Source organism: Blennius ocellaris (assembly GCF_963422515.1).
Source record: "Blennius ocellaris genome assembly, chromosome: 11".
Taxonomy (NCBI): Eukaryota; Metazoa; Chordata; class Actinopteri; order Blenniiformes; family Blenniidae; genus Blennius; species Blennius ocellaris.
Window position 1 is genome coordinate 6580367 of NC_137660.1, and position 18189 is coordinate 6598555.

General features: G+C 42.7%; 1 protein-coding gene across 1 annotated transcript; it reads left to right on the forward strand.

Annotated features, from left to right (window-relative positions):
* Positions 1 to 12836: 12836 nt before the first annotated feature.
* Positions 12837 to 17539, forward strand: lyve1b (lymphatic vessel endothelial hyaluronic receptor 1b; the record flags this gene model as incomplete). The annotated part of the gene is made up of 7 exons (XM_080505531.1): positions 12837 to 13131; positions 13323 to 13358; positions 15666 to 15834; positions 16227 to 16366; positions 16489 to 16869; positions 17153 to 17231; positions 17347 to 17539. The coding sequence occupies 7 exons, from the start codon at positions 12837 to 12839 to the stop codon at positions 17537 to 17539; spliced, it is 1293 nt and encodes a 430-aa protein (XP_080361657.1).
* Positions 17540 to 18189: the final 650 nt, after the last annotated feature.

The following is an 18189-nucleotide window of genomic DNA, read 5'->3' on the forward strand; positions in this document are numbered from 1 at the left end:
AATAGAAAATATATATTCAAGGGACAATGGTATGAGAAGGTTTTGTATTTTGTGACTGATTTGCTTGATAAGAGAGGACATTTCATTGATTTCCAAACCTTAATCAAAAAGTATAAATTAAATTGTTCCTTGTCAGAATTTACCAACGTGTGTAAAGTAAATCCATCGCTGATTCATTTGATTTAAAACATCTTACAATATTCAAATGTGTTTCCAGTACTACCAGAACTATCTATTGAAGGATGTAACTTAATTGAAGAAATTTCTTCTTTAAATAATTTCTCTTCGGGAGTGAATGGGAAGTAATTCACATTTCTTAATATTAAGGGAAGCCCAGATGCCTTTAAGAAAATACTAATATCATCAAAATTATACTGACCATGGACTTCCTGTTACAAAAAAACAACAAAAAATGGCTATCTCATTAGAAAACTGACTTATTTTGAATTCTCTGTCAAATATTGTAATTCCTTTAAACAGCACATCACTTTTAATAACCAATGTAAGTAATTGTGTCGTTAAAATAAACAGTTTAGGGGATACAGGGAACCTTTGAAGGACATCATGAGAAACTTTGAAGTAACTTAACATTCCACGGTTAAGTGATACGGCGTTGCAAATATTTGAATAAAACATCTTAATAATGTCACAGAACTTATTTCCAAAGCCCGTAGACTTTAGGGTTTCAATTAAAAAGGGATGTTCAATGGTGTCGAATGCTTTTGTAGAACATATCTAATACTAATCTTGTGGTGCCATGTGCCAGAGCAGAGCTGCCAAATTGTGGGAAGGTCAAAGGAGGAGGAGCCTACCTTGATTGTGATTGGCTAAACCCCTGATGACACTATATAGGGTTTGGTTTCTCATTGGCTGATTGGAGCAACACACTTTTTAAAAACTGAAATAAGCCAGAGAGAGAGAGGACACACCTTCTTCACTTCTGGGGTGACATTCCAGGTATGGGGACGATTATTACCTTTGGAAAACCATTAGAAAGTTAATTTTGCATAATATGACCCTTTTAAGAGACAAACAAACGCTGACAAGCCCATGAATATAGCGCATGAGTACATTGTGTAAGCCAGTTTATCACCTTGTCTCGTGCACCATGTTTGAATAAGTCTGTACTAATCAAATACATGTGGGTGTCAGGACTTTACACTGTAATGACCTGAGAACATACACCTGGACTGTGGAATTTAAAGACCAATAGGTGTCAAGGAGACAATCAGACAACCTTTCTCGTATCTCTCCTTCCCCTGAGGCTTTGATATCACATCTCAGTCGATTTCATTATGTTGCAATTGGTCAGGATTGGTTCCCTGAGAGATACCGACTCTCCTTACACATCTTGTGGTGTGTTCAAGGTGGTGTGTTCATACACTTCAGAAACTTCTTTAAACAGCCTGGAGAAGGGATGCGCCAATACTGATAACCGTGTCATGAAGGCTCCCCAATACAACTTGTCAAGTGTTACATGACATCATGCATTACCAACGTCGTAAAAACGTGCCCTCGGTCAAACATCTTCATGCTGTTTCCCAGTCAGCTGTTGTCGCTTGTCTGCACGAAGGTCCGTATGATCGCCATTAATGTTTGTAGCCTATTGTTGTCAGTGTGCATGTGTGTGTGGCTTCATTACAAAAAAAAAACAGCACCCACTAGTGGGCCAACATGAAAATTACATCATTTTCAGCATTTCTATCATTGCTGTGTAGACGGAGGCTGGATCCGGGAGCAGCTTACAGTCCTGAGAGTTACAGAAAAGAAAATATTGTACAGCGCAAGAGGAGAGTGCACAGTGGAGACAGATGTATTGAATGTAACATCCTGGGAATCTGGCCAAGGTAATACGCAATCCGACTCCCCCAGGCTGTAGGAATTTATCCATGAAGTTGCTAACGTGTGTGACCCTGGACAGCAGTCTGTCTCAGGACAAACACAGAGAGACAGACTCACATTGGACAGACTCACGATGGATGTTGGAGTCCCCAGCTGGTCTGATGTGCAGTGCAGCCGGCAAAGATGTATACTGATTGCCAGTCTGCTCATTGTCGATGTATCTCATAATGAAAAGCCTCCAATTCTAATCAAATTAAAAGGCTGAATTGTACCCAAGTGTGATCCCTGTCCGGTTTCAGAGCTGGTAAATTGCACTCGCCTTTCTTTGATTTGGACGTTCTCCTGTGTGATTTGCCTCAGCTTGTGTCGGAGGTCGCTTCTGTCGGCCTCCAGGCTGCGGTTCTCCTGCTGCAGGACCTGTTTCTCCCCACTGACCCGGTCCAGCTTCAGCTGGGCTTCAAAGTAGTTCTTCTCTGTCTGTGCCTGGGAGAGCTGCAGACCTGTGTGCTACGGGCAGTGGCGGTGGGGGTTGGGGGGGGTTCACAGACAGTATTACATCCTTTTCTTGAATGATGGATAGATGGATGGATGGATGGATGGATGGATGGATGAAGAAAGTCATTCAAAACTAAGCAGTCTTGTTACGTCACACTCTTTAAAACCACCAGAAAACACTGAAGGAAAACATTAAAACACATTCACACACAGCCTGTCTGTGTGTGTGTGTGTGTGTGTGTGTGTGTGTGTGTGTGTGTGTGTGTGTGTGTGTGTGTGTGTGTGTGTGTGTGTGTGTGTGTGTGTGTGTGTGTGTGTGTGTGTGTGTGTGTGTGTGTGTGTGTGTGTGTGTGTGTGTGTGTGTGTATACCTCCTTCTTAAGCTGCCTGAGCTCGTCACTCATGTGTCCTCTGTCCGCCTCGGCCGCCTCCCTCTCTCTCAGGGAGCCCAGCGCTCGGGCCTCGGCCAGCGCCCGGCTCTTCTCCGCCTCCCCTCGGGACGCCTCGGCATCGTCTGCAGCTTGCGTGCACAGAGTGGCTCTCTGCTGGCTCTGGTACACCTTCTGCTTCAGCTGACGGAGGTTGCAGAGCGAGAGTGTGTGAGGTCAGGAAACAGAAGCAGCTGCTGACAGCGCAGGATCGGGATTGAACCAACAGCCTTGGGATTGAGAAACTCAATTGAGCCTCGGGTCAATGGCAAAAAAGTCCTTCACGTATTTAGAATTAGAAAAGTCAGACTGTGCAGTATATTATGGTCTGTCAAAATATGAAGAGGAGGTCACAGACACTTGGTACAACAGCAGCAACTTCATCACCAGAGACATTTGGACCAGCAGAGTTAGAACAATGTCGCTCATCAGTTAGGTTTAATGGCATGTATTAAGCATTCATATCGGTAATTGGCATCTGCAAGCAGAAGGCGAGTACTCATACTTTAAACTCCACCTTTTAAAACGTGGCATTGGTGCCTCCCTACTGGGAACATTACAAGGCCAGAGTAGTCAGACCTCAGACACCATATCCAAAGTGTAGATGATTTTATCTGCATTATCACGAGGCGTCAGTGTATTTACGGGTCCCGTCAGATTAACACGTCAACAGCCTTGAAATGTTAGCGTTACCTCTCTCACTTGAGCCTGCAGCTCCTGGTTCAGGTTCCTCAGGTTCCTCATGGTCAACTCGTTCTCCGTGCGCATGACGATCCGCTCCATGTGGATCTCGTTGGATAAGAACTTGTTTTCTTTCTTCAGGTCTTCGCATTCCTGAAAAAAGAACACATTATCGACACAAGAGATTAAGTCCAGAAGATACAAACTTGTATCTTGATGAATTAAGTGACTGTGAGAAATAGTGTCTTCTCAAAGTTCTTTGTGATTAAAACCGAAGTGTTTCTCTCTGTTGGCCACAACAGAGAGAAATAGTCGGCTCTCTAATCTAGTTCATGGTGTGTGTTGTCTTATGAGGAGTATTTCTTCAGTCTTCAGGAGCTAAACTGCAAATCCAGTAGCTTAAAGGTGAAAAGACGTTGACTTTTATGTTTTTACACTGCCTGAAGAATGGCCAAACATTCTTACCAGGTATTTAAAGCAATTGTATTATAAAGCACCATTATTGGATGAAATGAGTTACTAACTTAACTTTTCTGGAATTAGTGTCCATGTTACATTGACTGAAGCTTCAACATGCTCTTTATCCAATACTCTTGTGACAAATGAAAAAACTTTCAGAGCCACCACCTAGGTGTTGATTTTGGATTTGCCAGAAAAATGTAATTCCTTTCATAAAATAAGTCCTCTTGTGAGTAACATCTGTGGTGCAATTTGTTAACATTGAGCTTCTATTTAAGGCCTGTTGCCTGTCGGTTGTTTATCTTTGACCTGATCTTCACAAATTCATCTTTTCATTGATTCATAACTAACATGTGGAGTAGAGCATCTTCCTCCAACAGGACGTAACTAAATGTTTCAGAGAGCGAATCAGATCTTCACAGGCCTCGTTTCGACAACGTTTTCAAGTGAAAACAGAAAACCATCTTGGTGTTTACATGACAATGGCACCCAGAGCCACTGAAAATTCAACTTTTTGAAAAAGGTGGAGTTTTTTGAAAAAGCTCTGACTCTGTCGCCATGGAAATGGGTAAAACGCAACTTTTCTGAAATGCTGCGATAGTCAATAGTTCCTCTGGGACCATACACTACGGGAGTAGATGGACAATATCAACAATGGCGGCCTCCAGGGTGTCAAGACTCGCAGCCAGCCAACTAAATTTTGGGCTGAAGGTTGTGTTTTTATATGTGTTTTCAATCAACTTTTCACAAAAACTATTATCCCAAATCATCTGAATGGTTCAGGGATCATCCAAGGACCAATCTGATAGATTTTAGGATCAAAACGCTCCAGCGGAGGTAAGATATTCACTCCATTGTAGACACCATGGAGCTTCGCTACATATGAGCCGGCTGAAGCTGCCGCGAGCCGTCTGCAAGCACACTGCTAACGCGGCTCCCCCCCCCCCCCTTCGCCACGCTCAGCCAATCACAGGCCAACTCAGTCTGACAGTTCAAGTAACAAAAGAACAGGAATCAGCACAACATCAGCATTTAACCTTAACATTTCAACAACATGAAGTAATTCAAACGAGCCTGACAAATGATGGAAGGAGTGGTGTGGTGGAACAAATAACATTGTGATCCGTTGGTTTCCATGGTGACAAATGTGGCGTTGGTAAATCCAATTTGCTCGTCTGTTCAATTGAACCTCTGTAAACTTGCCATTGTTATTTTTTATAACGTATTATTCCCTGTGTAGTTTCATCACAGAAACCACCAACAGCAGCGACTTGTGGCCTGACACACTCACGGCATTGTTTCCAGCATTTCCAATATTTCAAGTAGAGGTACTGTTTTCAAAATGTTGCCATGTAAATCCAGATCTTCTCTGGAATGAAAACTCAAAAATGATGCATTTTCAAAAACTTCTACGTTTTTCAGAAAGTTATCTTCACCATCAACAGAGGCAAGCAAAAGTACCACCATCGTTGGTTTCCAAAAAACTGTTGATATATTTTGACAATTTTGAGCTGAAGAACTCCCTTCAGTGCGTTTTAAACAAGTTTGGTTCTCACGGGGTCGTTGAGGGCATCCAGCAGTCAGCAGAGACTCTCCCATACATATTTTTGATCAAATCCACTTGAGCAGAGAAAAGAGTAAAGACCCCACAAAGTCAGGCAATCAAAACATAGTAGCAGGCAGATAATAAAACACTCAGATAGCAAACCTTTGAGACTTGAACAGCTACGTGGTTTGGACATGTATAAGCTCTTGTCAAGCTTATCTGCAAATGAACAGCACATACTTCATATAAACATATTAACTTATCATTGGCGGGAAGTTAACAGATAATTGAGAAGTTATGCACGTACTTGTGCACCCAATGTTAAATCTTTGCTGGAATGCAGAATACTGTGTAGAACATTCATGCAACATATCAGTCAAGTAAGGCAATCGGGAAAGGATCTGAAGATGGAATTTTTTATCCGCAGCAGAAGACACAAACCCCCGAAACTCAAGCCAAAGTCATCAGTGTAAAGAGGAACACTGAGTGCTGGGGGTGATACTGTGGCCGGTGCAGAGGGTCTGTCTGAGGTTTCAGGAAGACACTGAAGGATATCACAAGTCAAACAGAAGACAGATGGTTTGTTTTCCAGACATTTGGAACTACCTCCCCTGCAGTTAGTTCAGAAACCGTGCACAACAAGTACTGGAAAGAGAAACAAAATATTGTTTTGGAAGGCACTTTATACTAATAATGCTTCTATTTTTGAAGGCATTCTCTCTTTGCACCCTAACTGCCTGAATGTTTTGCTCAGTAACTATTCCGTTTAATCGGAGGTTTTCAACACCCTGCTGCCCTACCACTGCAGTGGCTTTAATAGTAGTAAGGCCCTGTCCACACCACAACACTGTTTCATTTAACCGCATTGACATTGGTCATCGTCCACATGGAGTTGCGTTTTAGGAGGCTGAAAATGTATTTTTTTCTTGTTTTTTTTTGTTCTTTTCGAAAACGGGTTCCAGAGTGGAGAACTATTAAAATGGAATGGGAAACGTTTGATGAAACGTCACTGTATTTTGGGCCAGAAGGCTTCATTTAAAATTAGCTTCATGTTGAGATTGTATTCGTTTTCAGCAGTAATTGCTTGTTTTTTGTGATAATAGAGACATTTCATCAGGTATACTCAGCATCACAACACAAAATGTTTACATTTTAATTTAAAGGTTATTATGGCATTATTGTACAGCTGTATGTGGCTAAAACGTGTTTGACAAGTCTGGTTTAAACTGTGTGAATGGGTTTATTGGCACTGTTCGGGTGGACACATTTGAATGAGTTTTGCATTTCAGAGTCATCTCTGTCACAGGAAAGCAACTGTTGCTAAGAAGTTACTGAGCTCTGGTCGATGAAACATGGCACAATACTTTCATTTCTACTTGTAAATTACTGGTTACCAATCTTGCCTTATTTCCCCAGGGAGCTCCTCCTGTTTTTTTCCCACCGTCCACAAACTTTAACGTTTGACCAGAATCTGCCTGTCGATGTGAATGTGAGTATGTGTGCCTATCCATCTCTCTGTCTTTGTCCTGTGATGGACTGATGACCTGTCCAGGATGTACCCGGCCTTTGACCATTGTTCGTGGAATCAGCTCCGCATTTCACGACCCTGTATTGGAGCAAAGGTGGATGGACAAATGGAGAAAGAACTAACGTAGGACCTTATAACTCAAACCTAACCAAAGAGCAGCTGTGTGACAAACAACAGCTGTCAATCTGGCAACAGCTGCCATACATACTTTAACCCAACTCATATGAACCGTCTCCAAAGATTTCCAGTTTGATTCGAGGTTTGGCAGTTTCATTGTGTGGACTTTTTGCATGTTTTCCCTGTGCTTGTGTGGGTTTTCATCAAGTGCTGTAGTTTCCTCCCACAATTCAAAGAACCTGGGTTTGGGGTTAATTGGTGATATTAGACTTCCTGGATTTGTGAACATGTCTCTCTCTGTGTTTGTCCCGTGATGTTGTGACGTGATGGGTCAATAGAACACATCTCACAATAAACTCAAAACTCATGTATTTCCTCTCATGTTTAGGTATTGATTTTGGATGAATGCTGGACGATGCAAGAAGTTTTCGCACAGAACATAATGCTGAGAAAAATGCATCCTGAGCAGTTAAACTATTGAGCGACATTGGGCTAACTCTAATGTTTCTATTGATTAATGCCCCATTTACGTGACAATGAAAACTTTCTCTCCCCTGCTCACGTGCGTGTAAACAAAGATGGTGGCCCCCGTAGTGACATGACTCACAGTCTGTATTCTAGTTTTATTGTCCACATCGGTAGTTTTGTTGTTCTGATGCACCTCCAAACGAATGTTGGGTTCTCGCAATTTTGTTTACTTGATAGCATATTGTTTGTTCTCTGCACACATGTCTGTGGTTTCACTACAAAAACAAACAACAGCACCCTCCTGTGGCCTGGCATACTGACTACGTCATTGTCAGTGTGTCCCCTGCTGAAGTGTAAGCTTCAGCAGGGGACAAAGCTTATTTTTAAATGGTGAAGGTGTTGTCACGTGAAACGTCATTGTGTAAAGCTATAGGCGCCTAAGCTGCTGGTGTTGTACACTCTATCTCTCTCCTCCTCTTGATACTTTGTCAGAACATAATGTCCACTTTGTTACTTCTGTTATTCTGTCATTCAGAATCTCTGAACCTCGTAATACTCAGTTGTATCGGGAGCTTTCATGAGTACATATCGCTGCATCCCAACTTGACTTTATCTCCTATTTTCTGAAAAAGCACTCAAAACTCCCTTATGTATTAAATTCCCTGTTAGCAGAAAGCGAACTTGTCCCCAAACAATGAAAAGGTTTGCCCACAGTTCCCGACCCGTACCTTCCTCTTCCTGACCAGCTCTCCTTGCAGATGATTGATCTGTAGGAAAGAGCTGTTGGAGCTGACGGCGCTGACCGGCCGGACCGCCCTCACTGGCCTCCTGCACGGCCTCGACAGGACTTTCACCTCCTCTATTACCCCGTTCCCAAACCGGCAACCTCCGTTAAGGTTACTGCTGCTCATGGAGAGAGATTTGTACATGCCGTCGTCCAATGGGGATCTCCCAGTCATTTCCAGGTCCGTGTGCGACTTTGCCCTGAGAGACATCTCCAAGACAAACAGATTCCGTCACCGTGACCGTGATGTTCCTCCGGGAGTAGATGGAGGGAGTAGTCAGCACACCTACCAGAGACCTGAATGAAGTTCTCAGTTTCATGTGAAGTTGACTGTGTGGATCCTATCACCTGCTGAGCAGCTTGCATTATTCATGGAGTAACATAATAGGACAACCCTGTGATGAGACAGAAGCAACGGTCTGTGCGTTTTGGTAACAGGAGACCTTTCACAATGACAACATGTGAAAATACACATCGGCAAATATGATGTCCTTCTTTACATTCCGTGCTCGCAGGTTGAAAACTGACAATTGGGGAAGAATCAATGAATATGAGATGTACAAACGAGTCATTTCTACAATTCTGCTGCCCCTTAATAACGTTCAAAATGTCTGCATTGTCATTTTTCTCTACATCTTCAAAGATGCTGTAAAAGTCACTGTTTCCACTCTTGATTGATTTCATCTCAGTGATTTGTTTTTTTTTTTTCCAGATGAGAGACTTACACAAAGCCCTGCTGATTTGGTTTGTTTAAAAAAAGAGTCAGCATTTCATTTATTTATGTCACAAAATGAAAACTTTTAAGCATTTATGTTAAAGTCTATAATTTATTCAAAATAAACAAGTCAGTAAATAAATAAATAGATACATACATACATACATACATACATACATACATACATACATACATACATACATACATACATACATACATACATAAACAAATATTTTATTTGTATTTAAGTGTCTACCGTAAAGACAGAGGTAAGCCCACAGATGCTTCATTGAAGGACTGGATGAAATTAGAGCTGAATGGATCTTTAGTGGTTATAAACTGGCAACTGAAAGTTTGAAACTTCAAGCTGAAGCGACACCGGCCCACCAGAGAGTTTATCCTCAGAGAACTTAAACTTGTCGTTTCAGAATGTTCAGAAACTGTATTTCACAGTTAGTTATGAGGTACCTTCAACAGTTTTGTTTTGATTGTACAGGGCGTAGTGGCCCATAGTCATCTGCCACATTAGCATCCGAGAGAAAGGGTGGACCACGCCACGTACCTCTATAGCCAGTGTAGAGGATCTATTGTCTACGTGTTTTGATTTGAGCGCAAGGTAGAACGTGTAACCTGCACAGGAGAGAACTGCCGGACAGCATTTCTCAAGTATTGTGTTTATTGAAGATATTATGTAATGACACAACTTACTGCTACATACTGAACTTGCGCCAAAGCACCTGTGGTGAACACAGGCTTTTAAAAGCCTTTCCTAAATGGAACACGTACCTGAAATCTCTTTCTACCAAGTCCTGAATCTGTTCTGTGATCTTCCTATACCTCTAACTACATCAAGCTGCTAATGATCAACAGATACACACAAGTTAAAAGTAAAAATCAAAGTGTGTGCTCTTCATTCATGGGTGGAGGTCACCAACAACCTTGTTAACTGAATATATGTCTTTAAAACAGGCGTGTAGGGGAAATCTGACATTTGAGGATTGTGCCTGAGGGGGGATGAAAAAGAGTCTGTAATTGGTTTTGGATCAGTGACCTCAGAAAAGTCTTTCAAGTACAGTTCACTTGTCGGCAGCATGAGGGGACAGTCACACTTTCATCTCTGCAGTGAGGCTCTTGCTATCCAGGGAGCTGTGACCAATTAGCTTCTCCTGCAGCTCCCGTCAGTTTCTAACATCCCGGTATCCTTTCCAGCCCGGAGACCCAGTTACCCACCGCAGCGTGCAGCGCTGAGCAGACGCTCCATTATTCACACCAATCCTCACTGAGTCGTGGAAGTAGGACACGCTGAACCCTCTCGCCTGCTGTGCATTGAAACATCCTGGCTGTCAACACGTGACGATAAAGTGGCTACAAACAACAGAGCGCAATCACTTCCCACGCTCGCGCACCTCCGCCGGATCCCGTTTGGGTTTCCTGAAACCGAGCGCCACAGATTAGAGAGGCATGCAGGGCTGTGATTGAAGGGCTGCCGGTTTGAGCGCCTCCAATACAAGAAATGTGAAATGTCAAGAGGCTGATAGCGGAGGGGTTTAGTTGGGGGGCCCCAGGTTAGAAAGAAGATCTGACAGCATGGAAAAAAGAGGTTAAAATTGTGCTCTGTGGTGGTTATTTCAATTGAAAACTAATCTCATTGTGCCAGACAAGACTACATGTGTTACACACGGGGAACCAGACTCGCTCAACTCTCTACGGCTAGAGTTTGACACCGGGAGTCACAACACGCGTCTCATTTCACTCGGCAAATACTGATTTCGCCGTGGTGTCGTTTACTTTCTAAGCCGTCGCTTCTACAAGGAAACAGCTGCGAATTAGACTTGAGTGATGTGATAGTCTTCTTTTAATCCCTAATTTCATGCAAGGTACAGAATAAATACATTTTTGAATTCAAGTGTCTTTTCAGCGTCGCCCTTGCTGCAGAGGCTTTCGCAGGTTTTTACAGTGGATTTCTCTTATACCCCAGGATTCAAATCGGGGTTCTGTCGCTCTCAGGGCCCATTTTCACGACAAAGTTTCAAGCGAAAACGCATCACTTTTGCACTTTTGCTTCAATAAACACACACATGCAGCAGAGAGCAAAACGCTATAAGCAATGACAATGGAAGCACACGGACATTCATACGGACAGACGACAAAGTCGGATTGTTATGATGACACTCTTGATTCACTTCAGATCGTATCAATCTTTTGTCTTTTACTAAAGAGTTCCATGGAGAGGATTAATAAAAGTTTATCCTCATTTTTTCGATGCCCCACAGGTAGGCTTTCTTCTTTTCTTTTTTTTCTTCTTTTTTTTCATTTATTTGTGGTGGAAATGGAATGGACTGGCGTGCAGGATGTAGAGTTTAGCATTTAAACCAGTTCCCCATTGAAACCTGGTTAATAAGACTCATGTGTAATTAGTCTTTTAAGTTCCGTTCAGAGAGGTGATTTATACTAATCTCTTCATCTTGTAGCCTTTAAACATTACAAAAAGAAGTAATCGCGGGAGAAACGACTGCTTTGTTTTGTTTATCATCCAATATGTAACTGTGGCACCCCACAGTGAAGCTTTTGGGTAATGATGAAGCAGTGTGACCCAGTGCAGTCGAAGACCTCCTGCTGTGCTCCTCACACTGAACACGTCAACAGATGAGAGACGCCGTCGCTCGCGGGCGAGTTTGGCTCTTTGATGTGTGCCGCGAGACGAGACGCTGTTTTCCTTCTGTGATGATGTGAGACAAAAGAGAAAAGTACCCAGCTGTGCTCATATAGTAACAGGAGGGTTTGTATCTGCGTGCGGCTGGTTTTATGTTCGTGTTTAGATTTGTGTGTGTGTGTGTGTGTGTGTGTGCGTGTGTTCTTCGATTAGTGCGTGGATCACTGTGTGACTTTAATCTACTGTTTCTGTGTGCATACAATAGATTTGCAAACAATAATTGTCCAATAATATTTGTGTGCGCATCCAGATTAGTGCAACCGTCGCTATATATGCTAATTTACATCTATGTGTACGTGCGTGTGTGTACACTAACAGGCGATCAGTATATTTTGTGTGAGGGTGCCCGAATCTTTGTGTACAATGATACTTCAGTATTTAATTTTCATCGTCATGGCAACCCGCCGAGCCTCCAGCTCACATCTGAAATTAAAATGTGGGATGTAATTAGCTGTAATTCGATTATTGTGTGTATTTTGATGTGATTGTGATTTTTCATGCCCTCAGTGTTGACTGCCAGGCATGGCCCAATCAGGCTGAGTGCCACTTGCCCTCCCCCTGCTTTCTCACCGTCGTACCACTGAGCAGTCAGTCTCAACATGCATCTTGACAAAATGTCATGTGATGATGGTGTTCTCGCTTTGAGATGTGTTGGTTTGTTGAATTTGTAGAGCGTCAGCCTCTTCAGTGTGTCAGTTCAATGGTCTCTGGTAGTAGAGGTTAAGTTCACCACATATTAGTTCAGTGGTTAGCGCGCACACCTCACAGCAAGAAGGTCCCCTGTTTGATTCTGAGACTGGAGCTTGATTGCATATCTTCCCTGTGCCTGGACAGGTTTTGTCCCCCCACAGTGTGAAGACATGCGTTAGAGGTATTCAGTGAGTGTAGAAAGTGAATGACTGTGTGTTGTCTGAAATGGGCTCCAGTTACCACGGTGACTCCAAGTTGCTAAAACTTTCCACACATACAAGTCATTCCACGTCGAGATTAATCACACACCCTTCCTCGACAGAATTTCAGAAGGGACAATACCGCGGCTCTGAAATGATGGAGGCGCAGGAATGAACACGGAGGAAGTTCCTTTTCCTATCGGCCTGGGCGAGTCGCCACCTCCGAACGAGATGATGCCGACGCAGCAGAAAACAGTTGAAAGCGAGAGTGGAGTTGACATGCGGCCTCCAGCGGCCCGCAGCACATCTCAGCTGAGCCGCGGCACAACCTCGACACCTCACGCTTCCTGTCGGGGCTGCTTCAACCTCACCTGGGAAACCCTCAAGGAGCTGGCGACGTCGCGACATCTTGGGCCTGGACCCTGCGGATCAAACCCTCTGACGTGCCTCCCTCTCCTGGGGAAACGTTATCTCACAACAGGCCGGCCTGCAGATTTAACCCCACTTTTCCTGTTTCCTCTCCTCGTGCGCATCACATTCTGTCCTGCTCTCAGTCTCTCGGTGCTTCGCTGCCACCCGCCTCACACTATCTGTGTTTCACTCTAAACATGGTGAAACTTTTCACTTACACCCAATTTCTGCTTCTGTGCTCGGCAGCGTTTCTGCTGGCCTCCACCTCCAGACTGACCGCAGGTAAGACTCCTTTCTGAGAATCCACACTCACAATCAGCTTCTCTTTAATGCTCAGTGTTTTGGTTTCTGCTGTGAACGTTTTCTTGATGTGGTTCAATACATTCAAACAGATTTTACTGCAATCATTTGGTAACAGCATGATTTAACTGTTTATGGGGCGGTGAGCTGTGTCACCTTATACACAGTAAATAACAACAACAATAACAACGCATCACTTAGCCATGATGGTGAAAGATTTATGAAGACATCCAGTGAAAATGTTTCTATATTTATTAAACACAGTTGTTGAAATGACCCCCCCAAAACAAAAAAAACAAAATAAAACAAAACAAAAACAAAAACAAAAACAAACAAGGTTGAGATAATAGTGATGCTGCCAAAAAAAAAGTTGGGCTGAATGTATTAAAATAAGCATAATTCGACAGTTTTGGGAACATTTCACTGTATTTGCACCAGAAAGTCCCATTCAAATTTCATTTTCAGTCGACATTGTTTAGTTTTGTGAAAATTCAATTCAATTCAATTCAATTCAATTCAATTCAACTAAACTTTATTTATAGAGCACCAAATACAACACAATCAATCGAGGTGCTTTTAACAGAGAAAAGAAAAAAACTCAACAGATCCACATGAGCAAGCAGGTTTATTTGTGACTGGAAAGAAAAACTCCATCTAACAGGAAGAAACCTTTGCAGAAACCAGACTCAGAGGTGGCGGCATATAGACAAAATACAGACATTCTCGTCACCCATACTCCGTCCCACAACAACTTTTAAAGTTGAACGTGGCAGTCAAGCGCCGCCACCATCAGGTTCCCACACAGAGGCACAGAGATGGACGCTGACTTTTCAGTCCACATGTTTTATTCACTCAAAACAAACAGTGAGACACTCTTTTGCCAATTTCAGGTTCTGCTGCATGGTGCCTTTGTTTCTCCCACCTCAGCCCTTGTGTCTGAGCGGCTCCTCCTTTATGGGCAGGAAGGTGATTAATTCATCTGCCACATTGAAATTCAAAGGTTATTATAGGTTCCAGGTTCTAGGTTCTCGTGTGTCACTATTTCACTGGTCTGACCCACTCCAGATGGAATCAGGCTGAATGTGGCCAGTTCACTAGATTGTTTTTGACATCCCTCCTGAAGCAGTTTCATACAAGCAGAATGGGTTGATAGATTTGGACCATGTGGAAAATGTTGTGCTTGAAACGACAGGCAGACATGATGTGAAAATATTGAAATCCATAGTCTGTGAACGTGATCCTCTGTATTCGACAGTACTGTATGACACTTAACCACCCAAAGAAGAAATCAGAAGGAAGGTTTCCAGAGCTTTACCGAGGGATACGGAGGAAGGTTCCGCCTTTCTGTGAATGACTGAAAGATTCTTGAAGACTGTGAAACTGAAAAATAAAGTGCCTATAAAAAATGTTTACCTCATCATGTTCCGCTTGAATTCTGAATTTGACATTCACACACTGCAACAATTACCCTGTCTGAAAACAAGACACCTTTGTCACAAAACAACAGTCGTTTACTCAACGTTCCAAGTGAAAACGCAGCATTTTTGTTTCAGGAAAGTGGAATTCAGAAAAGAAATGCTGACAACAATGTGGTTTTCATGTTCAGCCACTAGTTGTCGCTGTTCTGCAGAGAACAGTACTTGTTCTTATCGTCCATCTATTCACACATGAGCAGAACTATTTACGGCCGTTTTCAATAAGAAAAATTGCTGACATCATTTGTTATTTAAATATACATACAATAAAAAGTCCCACAATAAACAAATCACTCTGTTATTTTTAGAACTGAAAAGATTAATTTTCAAAATGAAAAAAAGTGATTTCTTTTGATCAATGAAAAGTTTTCACAAAAATTCGAATTTTATAAAATTATGAGACAAGTTTACATTGTTTAAAATTATTAAAAATTAGTTCTCTAAAGATGCTATGATTTCTTCATAAAAATTATACTAACAAGAGAAGATCTCATCTCATAAAAAAAACCCTGTTTTTTTCCAAACAAAATAATGACACATTTAAGCATAAATAAAGTATTTCCCCCAGAAATAACAAGATTATGTTTTACCCCAAACAATTTTTGGGGGTAAAATCTTTTGTTACAATCGTTAAGAATCGTTTTCATCTTATGAGAAACCAAGTGGATTTTCTTGGAGTTCATTTTGCTGCATTTAATTGACTATAAACCACATAGTAAGATAACCCAGGTAAATAAAAACAAACCTTTTCCCTGAGGTGAGCTTTAAAGTGCTTCTAAAACGCTCTTTAAACATGTTCACCTGCACGTTGCAGCCGCCCTTCAGGGTCGCAGAGGAACAGCTGGGGTCTTCATGGTCATCGAAGGAGGGAGATACACCTTCAACTACAGTGTCGCCAGGGCAACCTGCCAGCGTCTGAACGTCACCATGGCAACGAGGCATCAGATGGAGCGAGCGCTGCAGGAAGGCCTGGAGACGTGCAAGTGAGCTGCAAAGCTGCTGAGTCGTTAATTATTGTGCAGGTGGTTCTTAAATCAACCTGTCAGTTTGAAATCGCTGATGAAGTGGACAGATTTGGTAAATTCCTCAATTATTCCAAACTGACAATGGAGTTCGTTTTGATCGTGAAAATACATGTGAAAATATTTACATCACATGTTGAAACAGGAGCTAGGATGTGTCGCTTTCATCACAGCGTGACACTTCTGGCCCTTTCACTTATTTATGTATGTATGTATGTATGTATGTATGTATGTATGTATGTATGTATGTATGTATGTATGTATGTATGTATTTATTTATTAATTTATTCACTTATCTTTTATTGACACTTAAATATTTACAATCTGATGTCCTGTATCTCCGGTTTGCACAGATTTGGGTGGATCGCTGAGCAGATCGCCGTCATCCCGCGCCTCACGTCGGACAGTAAATGTGGGAGGGGTGAAACCGGGCTGGTGGCGTGGCGCGCTCAGCTGGACACCCCGTTTGCCGTCTTCTGCTTCAATGCGTCAGGTACTGCTTTCCACCAATAAATTGAAAGTTGAAAAAATGATATGAGGGCTTGACTTCAAGACAAAAACGATCTTAACAAGTTAAACTCTTGAGCAATAATGCTGATCTTTGCGTTTCCTCAGCGACTGAAGAACTGAAGGAGACGACAACCTCTCCAGCGGGGCCGCTATCTTCAACATCCTCCGCCACGCCGATACCCCGAACCCAAACCCAGCCACGCGTCACACCTTCAGTCAGTTCAACGCGCACTCTGTCTTCAACCGGCGAGCCGACGACATCAACCGAGCAGAAGCTGCCGACTTTGATGATCACCGATCGGGTGACGACGACACGTCCAACCAGGATCCCCACTGCTGCTCCCCCGACTCGTCAAGGAGTCACCACGGAACCCACCGAGGTCAGCTTTACCTTCTCCACCGCCGTCCAGTCCTCCAGAGTCCTCAGGTCCTCTGAACCAGCGCTGACCCGACACGTCATCATCTCCACGGAGAACTCACTTGGAGGTTAAAAAGAACTTTTTTGCTTGCCACTTTCAACCAAATAAAAATAACAACACATGTTGAATGTTTAAAAGAAGATAGCACAGGTCATAAACTTTTACATATAGCATTTATGACAGTTCAAAACCACAATTTGAAGCATTTGATCTATCTTTGTAGCCATATTTAGCTGTTACTACTCCCCTCCCCCCAAAAAAACCCTTTTTGCTTTGGTAGTTTTTAGAAGAAATCTAATAAATTTGTCTTTCTAACTAATTCTAACTCAGCTTTTTAATGATGTTACCAGTTGGAGCCACAGCGCTCATCATTCTGGGTGTCGTTGCGTTGCTTCTGATGGCGTCTGGAGCAGTTTGGTACCACAGAACGTGAGTCATCTCTTCAGATGGTTCATAATAGTTCCTGTGCTTTTGAGAATTTGATCAAATGTAATGAAAACGGGTTTTCATGACAGATTTTGTCTTCACTGCTTGTTTTGAAAAGGAATGCTGTACAGTGTGGGTGTCAGGGGCTGCAAAGGGACGACCCAGAGACGGAGATGTGGAAACATGTCGACAGCGAGCTGGATCTACACAATCGGCCGGAGGACGAGGAAGAGGAGGAATCAGAGAGGAAGTACTCCAGTGAGATCACACTGTGTGGGAATCCCAGTATCAAAGCAAACTCATCAGATTAGGAGCGGGACCTTTCTGATTCCCTGCCTGCACGGTGTGAGCCATCAAACATCTCCATGTTGGGAGGACGGATGAAAAAGAAAGATTCCAGTGGAGCTCGAGAGGACAACAAACACATGAATATAGAGGGGAGTGTCACAGTCAATAACTCAGCTTCCCAAAGTGTGTCAGGATGAGCCCCCACTTAGCAGGAAGTTTTCATTGTTAATGAGTTGGTGATAAAACAGACAATAAGAAACTCTCCTTGTGCCAGTTAGAGGTCGTTACACAACATGCACTGAATTCTGTTTCCTGATTGAATTTCTGTGATTTCCATTCATGGGTTCACCTCCACTTTTTTTATTCTTATGATCTGGTTTGAAAGTTTCAATAAAAAATGAGAACAGGCACTCGGTAGAATGCATACCTTCACCAACCTCACATCTGTTAGCAACTGGGAACGCAGTTAGCATTGCTAGCATGATGTCTGTTAGCTCAGATCGATGCCAACTAGGTAGCTACATCACTGCTGATCTCCATGAGGTGCATCTCTCATCCGCTTTGTATGGGAAATTTTTTTCTCAGTTTTTCGGGATATATTTGGAAATGGTAAGCCGTTATCATCCCAATATCAAACTGATTGGTCCTTGGATGATGACAAATCATCCCTTAA